The 9773-nt window shown below is 34.8% G+C and overlaps 1 protein-coding gene across 1 annotated transcript in view; it reads right to left on the bottom strand.

The window, feature by feature from the left end:
• The window catches only part of wge (BAH domain and coiled-coil containing protein winged eye), a 118862-nt gene that overhangs the window by 52800 nt on the left and 56289 nt on the right, over positions 1 to 9773 (bottom strand). Inside the window, exon 5 of the mRNA XM_017909045.1 lies at positions 6514 to 6744. Coding sequence (XP_017764534.1) covers positions 6514 to 6744 — 231 coding nt within the window. The remainder of the gene's footprint in view (positions 1 to 6513; positions 6745 to 9773) is intronic.

The raw sequence follows: 9773 nt of genomic DNA, 5'->3' as shown, positions 1-9773 counted from the left end.
CACGATGTTAGTCGAAAATATCAATAAAATTGAAATTTCTAATCAAAAACCTATAGGAATTGAAATGACTATAGCAATCCAATAGGTTCTGATCCCTTCATTTATGCAAAAAAATTAGCCCACCGCGATTATTCAACATTTATAATATCGTATATTTTTATAAAATTATTTTAAATTATTATAAAATTAATCATTTCTAGAATTATATTAGTTTTAATTTTCCAACAATTATTTGTCCACAAATTAATTAGGAAAGATAATGAAAGGACCAGTTTCGAGCTATATTTCTCCACTGGATCGGCCAATTCCTTTCATGAACTATCTTCATATTTGATATGTAACGTTTTTTTTTATATGTAATGTCCACCTTATAGAACTTGTTAAATCTAGAAATGCACACTAATGAGGATACCCTTTAATTATATATATAAATAAATATATAATTTTTGAAAGCTCAGGGGTGAATATAAATTGCACCAATTGGAAATTTGTCGCGAAAGCTAACGTGGAACAATTTGTTAAGGGTAACAAGCGTGCAGTTTTCGCGAATATGATCACTTATATCGTTGGAATAGAATCGGATTTATGATGTTTTATTTTACTCGGCGTGTATCTTGAATTTATCATCTCGCTAATGAACGTCAACGACGATGATCTTGCGGCTGAAATTATTAATGATCCAAAAATTCTTCGAACTTTAGTAATCGTGCGTATTCATCAAGATCGTATCGTGCATTGCGAATGAACTGCAAGGTATCGTAATGCTCCTTTCTTCGAAGCATCGATGTAAAAAGCTGCAGGATTCCTTGTATCCATCGAAAACTCGTTAAACCGTAAGTTAAATTAAGATCTTAGGCAGGAGCTACTCATATTTTTGCTCAACGTTTTCTACCTCCCGGGAGTATGTTTTAACGAGCGCGTACCTTGCCTAATAAATTACCTGTATAAACCAGATATAAAGATATACCATCCGATTAACAACGTCTTTACACTTTTTTCTTCCTTTAATTCGGATTTTATAATTAATATGTATTTGTTACATTAAACGTAATCACCCTGAAAATTTTTATCACACAAGTTCTCAGCTACAAGGTCGTTCGAAGAATAGCATTTATTTAGATACTTGAAATCTACTCGATACCTATGTGAAATTCACATGTTCAAGCTAGTTGATAAAACATTCGAAATGTGTTTTATAATTAATTCGTTTTTGTTCTGTTAAATGTAATTATCACGATACCCTACATTGCGACGATTTTTACGGATAAAATGAGTCAAAAATTATTATTATTATACACTGGATAGTTATTTTCACTATACAATTCTCCGTCCTAAGTTCTAATCTCTAATTTTTTCATTTTTAGTTATAAGATAGCTAGCAATGGTGAGGAGGATACTCTACATAGCACTGATTTTCACGCATAAAATGACTCAAAAATTATTAATGTTAAGCAACGGATGGTTGTTCTCACTACACAATTCTTCGTCCTAAGTTCTAATTTCTAATTTTTCATTTTCAATTATTAGTTGTCAGTTATTAGCTGTTATTTGCTATTAGCTAAGAGAGATAACAGTGGTGTGGAAGGTACTCTACATAGCACTGATTTTCACGGATAAAATGAGCCAAAAATTATTATTGCTATACATTAGATAGTTACTCTCACTCCACTATCCTGTATCCTGAGTTCTGGTTTCCTACTTTTTTATTTTTAATTATTCGTTGTCAGCTATTAATTGTTGTTTTTTGGTACCTGAGATAGCTAGTATTGATGAGCAACAAAATAAAAGGAAACCTTTGGCTAAAAAATTGATCAAGAGCTTAACAAAAATTAATAAAATCAATTAACAAATGGTACAACCAAATAATAAGTATTAACCTAAACATTCATTCCTTTATATTAACAGAACTCTCATAAATCCTTAACCAAACACGATCAGAGAGCTTTAATTTCCTTAAAATCTTCTCGTTATCGCCATCAACGTCTGACAAAATCGGGATCCCAAACGAGCGTCCAAAAAATTGCTCCATCTCTCTGAAACCCTATAAAACCTCTGTGTAAGAACTGGAAACTCCGAAACGACTTTAACCGATACAACTTCGCCTATTATCATAACCATCGCGAGCCCCAAAAACACATAATTCTTTCCCTGACTCTCCGGGCAGTTTCCCCAGTGCAAAATGCTCGAAGAGGAGCAGAAAGAGAATAAAATAAAGGAGAGTTTCCATTCGAGACTTGGCCGAGAAAGGAAGAATTTTTTCACAAGCGTCCCAGCATCACCGACATCGCGAAAGAGGGAAAAGCGTCGGGACGAGCCTCTCGATAAGTGCAAACGATCTGACTTGCCGTTAAAATGTAAATCGCTTAATTACATGCCCGACAGCGTCCCTGCGAAATTCCTGCCGAGAAAAAGTCGCTATTACCCGGCCACGGGCACACGTCTCGGGCATTTCCAGTCCTAATTGCACTAATCGATAACGCTAACAACGTTCACCGGGATCCTCGTGGGCAAAGTGACGCGGATAGCTCGCCGGCGGGTATATCGCGGCCGCGGATCTTAATTTCGATTATTGAATAACGTCCACGACTGTCGGCAGTCCCTCTCGGGCTAAGTCGGCCGGCAGATAACGCGAGGGGCTGAATTACGATCGTTAATTACGACACGACACGTCACGCCGCGCGATCTTCAGCAACAGCTGTCCGCTCGAGACTTCCTGCAACCTCGAGGACAGCTACGACCGCGGAGGAACCGGAGGAATTCCGTTGCGAGTCCTGTGTTTCGTGAGATTCGGCGTGGAATGCGTGCGTAGAAGATCGTGTCTTGACAATGGACCTGTCATGACCGGTAGACGAGGAAATAGAATTAGAGATTCTTCAGAAAAATGGAACTCGAGGAGACATCGGGAAATTGATTGAACCTGTATTAAAAGAAAAATTGTAAAGATATGTGGTCAAAAGGACAATGAAATTTTTAATTGAACACATGGAAAAGACTATTTTTGGGGGGCCTGGTAGGTTCAGTGTTAAGATAGGTTTGGTATGTGTTTGTGTTTCTGGTAGATTCATTACGTGTGATGTGATATGGTAATTGTGTATTATATATATATATTGCATAAATATTACGTATTTTATGTTTGATATGGTGTGTGATTATATGTACGATATAAATACTACGTATGTTATATATTAAGGTAGGATGGTTTGATATATGTTTGTGTTAGGTTTATTGTTATGTGTGATGTGGTATGGTATGTTGTGTATGTTATATATTGTGTAAATATTACGTATGTTACGTGTGATACGTGTGATATGGTGTATGATTATATATATGATATAAACACTATATATGTTATATATTAAGACTAGGTGGCTTATTATATTGAATTTTAGTGTGTAATATGTGATGGATATGTGTGACATGCAGCTATTATATTAATATTATACGTTATATATGATATTCATTATATTGTGTTATATTGTATAATATATTAAGAATTGATGACTTAGTATATTATATTTTCAAATATGATATTTATTAAATGCAAGACTATATATGATGTTTTATATTATATATTAAAATATATTAAAATAGAATAGCTAAGTGTGTTACTTCCACATACGTGACTGGTATGTGAAAGATACACGACTATCATGGACATCATATATTTTGTCACATTATATATAATTATATATATAATTTGTTATAATTAAATATTATATATTTTATATAACACCCAATTATTATTATCAATGTATTATATACAATATTTAATATTTAATTTAGTAATAAAATTTCTATGAATAGTTGCAAATGTACTATAGACATTTGGCAATTGTTTTGTATGTACCGAGGTCCTCCTTGGCAATCCGTCGGTTTATCACGGAACAAGCATGTTTAGATAAATTATCGAGTTTAGTTCGTTTGTTAAGTAGTTTGACAATCTTATTTTCGAATAATTTCAAGACTCTACTGCAATATTTACTAGGTGAGTTACACGAACAGGTATATTAATATTTCATATTAATATATTTCCCTTTATCTCTGGTCCTTCTCATGTTATGTCTCAGAAGCAATCGTTAACATTTTTCCAACCACTCTTCTATAATTAAAATTTAATTAAAACCGAGAAATAATAATTTCTAAATAACAGTCGCTCGAATAAACTCGTCCTTCTGGCGCTAAAAAGAGAAAATATGGAAGTGACACGTCGTAAACTCGTGTTTCCTGCATGTCGAGACGAGTATTGAAATATGAAACAAGAAATCACATGCGACTGCTCCCGAAGTGGAGGAAGCGACCTTGAGTGGCCGATTAATTTTGGACATGGAATAGGCGACGTCGAGAATAGTCGACGCAGACACGAGTCAGGTACTACTCGATATACATACACAACCTCCGTCACTTGAAACTGCATTAAAACAAACGAAAAATTAAATACCTTCATAAAACGAATTTTTCCATTAATAACTTTGCATTCCCATCAAATTTACTTTTATTTAAATATTTCATTCCCCATCTCTACCCCTAAAAATTTTATAAATCTGCCAAAAAAAGTGCACGGTGAAATAAATAAATTTAAATACATTTCCGAACGTGAACCCAGAGTAAAACAACATCAAAAGCATCGACGTAATTGATTCGAAATGCAAGCAATTACACGGGAATAATTAACTTGCAATTTATTTTCGCATCGATTTGAACCCGATATCGTTTCCTCTCTGTCGCGAAACAGGAATTTTTCCTTCGGATTACCACTTGCCGGAAACTCTACTTAACGTGTAATTAAACCGAGTATGCGACAAAAGTTGTAACAAATGAAACGAAAATTAATAAACCCGGACTGAACTGACGTTTCGTTTTGTTCCCCGTCCTTCCCTATGTTTCCCTACGCTTTCTCGCGTTCGAATATTAAACGCGAAAATTAAATAGATTATTCTATGGAACAAAACGTGTAAAGGGTAGCAAAGTAAATTAACGGGGAATAAATTCCAGCGATACAATGGCGTGTTAAAGCGACCAAAGAAAGTTTCCGCGCGAATTCAACGAACAATTCTATTTGAAACTCCTTACGGAATTACTTTAAGCAGAGCAGAATCCAGATATCGACCAAGAAACTTGTTCCACGGCCCTCAAATTAGTTTCACGACCAACGCCAAAACGAAATCAAAGATTTCGTTGCGTTCCCTCTAACGACCCATTAAAACCCCTTGCATCGCAAACTTCCAAAACTCCAATTAAAAAGCGACGCTTGTGAATCATCAATCACCGACGATACCGTAACGATCAAATTCGGATAAAAGAGAGGGGGGAAAAAATTGCAACTAGGTACGAGGCTCTTCTGTTTGCTTACGGTTCGAGTTACTTATCTTTCGGCACTTCGAAACTGATAAAAAATCGGAATCTGCTTTTTATCGAGTGGCTTTCATCGGTATCGGTAAATCCAGGTATTGCAATTGAAATTAGGAATGATAAATAATGAATGCAATAATAAATAAAATTATTGCGACAATCTTTTTCTCCTGGTTTTACGTGAAAAATCATAAAAGTAAGTTAATTTTTATAAAAATTAGTTCTATACCAATTTTGTTTTATTATAACGCAATAAAATTCCTATGCAACATGGATCCATTTTGTAATCAGAAATCCTGTGCCCCAAAGTGTTAAACATGGTAGCGAAGGTATATTTAAAGGTATATTTAACCTTTTGCTCTCGGCGGTTTTTTCGTTCACGAAAAATAGTAATTCGTAAACTTTTTGCCACAAAATCTAGGATATTTTTAAAACGGTAAATAAGAAAGTGTATGCAAATTAAGACGTGGAATTATTTTACCTCGACATTCCACGCATTGTTGAGTAATTTTAGATTTAGATATATTAACCCTTTGCACTCGAGAGGCACCCTTCAGTCGCCATTTGTTAAAATTTCGAAGATCGATATTAATTAATATATCAAATTTAAGATAATATAGCACTGTGCGAAGTATCAAAATTAAATAATTCTACGTGTTAATTATTATACGCTTTCCTATTCACTATTCAAAAAATATCATCAGCTTTATAGCAGAAAATTTTTCAACTCGTACCCTTTTTTAGCCAAAAAATCGTCGAGCGCAAAGGGTTAAAATTACTTTTTGAATTCTTTTAGATTTGAGATTTACCGATATTCTTATTCAAATAAATTTAAATAAAATGTAATTACAAATAATTTTGTATCATCGTGTTTGGCCAAATGTTTTTGTCAGAAGTAGTAGATTCAAACTCAGGCTCACAGTAAGTACATTTACAATTTGTACTACTTTCTATCTCCAATAATTCCAAATTTTACACTAACAGTGTAATAAACCAGAAATTCCTACCTATACACAGATTCGCATAATTCATGATCTGCGCAACAGATCAACGAGACGAAGTATATCAAAGGAACTAAGAAAAGGGAAAAGAATGTCAAAGTGACCTACTATGGCGACCTCGTATTTTTCGACGACTATTACACGTAACGAGTAGAAAACTCACCATTTTCCGACTTCGGTGGAACAGGCTCGATCTTCACGGACGTGGTGGTCGCATGAAGGGACGTGGAGACTTCGGCGACCTGACAGGGAACCGAGGCCAGAGGTTCCCTCTTAACCAAATTGTTGCCGCCATTGTTATTGCCATTGCAATTCGTATCCTGTCCGTTCCAGGACGAGGCGACGGGTAACGTCCTGCTGCAGCCTGCATCCGAATGCACCGCTTTTGTCTTTCCTGAAATTCACAAAAATATCTGTTGTCAGACCTCTTCGTCTTGGAGAAAGCTTCACGTTAGAAAATACTTATCTTTTACATAAAATTAAAAATAGGAAGTATAGTAAAATTTCTTATTATAAAACACATTTTCTTCTTCTTTTTCTAACAAAAATATTGGAAATAGAAAATTACAGTAAAATCCTTTATTCACAAATAGAATCTTTTGTTAAGGGATATTTTACTTTCAGATAAAATTAAAGATAGGAAAATATAATAAAGTATATTCATCTCGAATATAATTTCTTATTTGAAAAAGGAGGAAAATATGTTTTCTATGGAAGATAAAAAATTATAATAAATCCCTTTCTCTCCAATAAAATCTCCCATTAGGGGGTGCCTTACTTTCAGATGAAATTAAAGATAGGAAAGTATATTAAAATATATTCATCTCGAATATAATTTCTTATTAGAAAACATATTTTCCTTCTTTTTCAAATAAAAATATAGAAGATAAAAAATTATAATAAATCCCTTTCTCTCCAATGAAATATCCCGTTAGGGGGTACTTTGCTTTCAGATAAAATTGCAGATAGCAAAGTATAATAAAGTCCATTCATCTCGGATATAATTTCTTATTAGAAAACACATTTCCTTCTTCTGTTCCAAATAAAAATATGGAAGATAGAAAGTTGTAGTAAAATCCCTTCCTCTACAATGAAATCTCTCGTTAAAGGATACCTCGCTTTCAGATAAAATTGAAGATAGGAAAGTATAATAAAGTCTACTCGTCTGTTATATAATCTGTTATTAAAAAACACGTGTCTTCCTTTCCTCTTTATCAAATAAAAATATGGAAGATAGAAAATTACGGTAAAGTCCTCTTTTCTCAAATGAAATTTCTTGTTAAGGGATACCTGGCTTCCAGATAAAATTAAGAACAGAAAGTTTCAGTAACTTCTCTTCAACTTGGATGAGACCTCCTATTAGAAAACGATCCTTTTCAAGAAATGAAATTAAAAATGAAGAGTCACTGTAAAGTCTCTTCGTCCCATATGAAATATCTTGTCAGAGGAAAATTTTTCTCGAGGAAAAATTAAAAATAGATCGAGTATGGATCCTGCCATAAAACTGTGGTTACTATTATTCGGAACTTTAGTACCGTTGCAACGAAATTACCGTAAGTCCTATCAGTGATCTTTCTACTCTGGTAACGAGTGTTTGAAATACGTTTCGTTAATTCAATTTCCATCGAATATGAATAATGAATATCACAGATAAAACGTTGCTTTGTGGGTGTTCTGCTTTTGTTACTAATTCCTCGTTAGAATTCCATGTTGGTGGTTGTGTTAAAGTATTTGTTTTAAACACTCCCACAGATAACGACTTGAAATGTTAGCTTCCAAGGAGTTCAGTTATAACGGAGAGAAAAGCACGTGATCCTATCCCGATGATAATAATCGTGGATATATTAACCATGATTTACCGTTTCACCATTTAATCGAAATGTCGAGCAAAAGTTCACAAACTTGGAAATCTCAGGACGAAACAATGTTGAGTAATATTAAGTATCAGAAAAGGAGCAATAGGCTGAGGAGCAAGTTCGTTCACCTTTAGATAACGTATAAGAAAATCAGAGCTATGTATAATTCTCATCGATCAATTTTATTTCCCTTAAATTATTAAAAATGTCTTTCACGCAAAAATTCCTATGCCAAAATCCATTTTGAATTTATAATATACTCGTTGCAATAAAGAATAATAATTTATTTTTCTACAAATCCATATCGAAGAGGTCATTTTTGGGAATTTTTTCAAGAAAACCATGGGACCTTTTGACAGGAAGTTTCCGCTCTTTAACACGTTGACTGTCATGGGGGTCACCGGTGAGCAGCACTTGACTTGGTTACAGCGCCATGGGGACCACCGGTGCCCCCCCATCGCGAAAAATACATTGAACATAATTATACAACTCACCTTATCTACTGTAAATAATATTTCAACATGATATGCATCGCATAATAAGAAATTCATGTTGCACTATAAGCAAACCACGTAAAATATCGGTCAATGGGCAACAATAAAGGCAGTCAACGTGTTAACCCTTTGCACTCGACGATTTTTTGGCTAGAGAAGAGTAAAAAATCGAAGATTCTCTACTAAAAAAACTGACGATACTTTTCTGAGCAGTAAATAAAAAATTGTATTATAACAGAATGTAGAATTATTTGATTTCGATACCTCGCACACTGTTACATTACATTAAATTTGATATACTAATTAATATCGATGTTCCAAATTTTATGAAATAGTAACTGAAGGTCACCTCTCGAGGGTTAATTTATTTATATTTCGAAAATACTCGCAATTTTTCCCAGTACAAAATCGATTTTTCGCCCCAGGTTTATGGAAAAATCTCTTGGTATGTAATGCACGAAGATATTCTGAAAAAAATTCGAAAAATTTCACGAGATATTACCAATCTGCATGACCCACTCCCCACTCCCGTAAGATATTACTCCACCCGAATACATTACCCCCAGTACGAGTACCATGAATAATATATTATATCTTGGAGCCAAAAAACAGGAATAAAAAGAATAAACTCACATCCTCCTATTAATCCAACACAATAGATACTTAACTACACGTTAACGTCCACCCCCAAGCTCCATTCACCCCCACTGAAACCCATCCATCCATCCGCAAATCCTACCCCGTCCGAAAAAAGGGGGAAAAAAATTCCAGCCCCGCGATTTAACAACCATTACCCACACAGGTCTCCACCGCACGGAGCACAATTCGTCCGTCGCGATAATATTCGACGCACACCACGGCTAACCCCGTTTCCACGCGCCATCCACTTCCGTTCCGCCAAATTTCCAGCGGGCGGCGCCGCGTTTAAAAAACACTCGGGCCGATCCTCTCGCGTCTCGCGATCGCCGAGACAAAAGAGACTCGCAACGAGGTCAATAGCTGCGTGAGTAACGCCGACATTAATTCCGCGGGGCAACGGTCTCTATTGCGGTGAAAAAAAAAAAAAAAAAAAA

The sequence above is a fragment of the Eufriesea mexicana genome, unplaced genomic scaffold, assembly GCF_001483705.2.
Source record: "Eufriesea mexicana isolate 0111107269 unplaced genomic scaffold, ASM148370v2 scaffold34, whole genome shotgun sequence".
Classification (NCBI taxonomy): domain Eukaryota; kingdom Metazoa; phylum Arthropoda; class Insecta; order Hymenoptera; family Apidae; genus Eufriesea; species Eufriesea mexicana.
The sequence above is the reverse complement of the archived record's forward strand: the minus strand, read 5'-3'. Positions and strand labels throughout refer to the sequence as shown.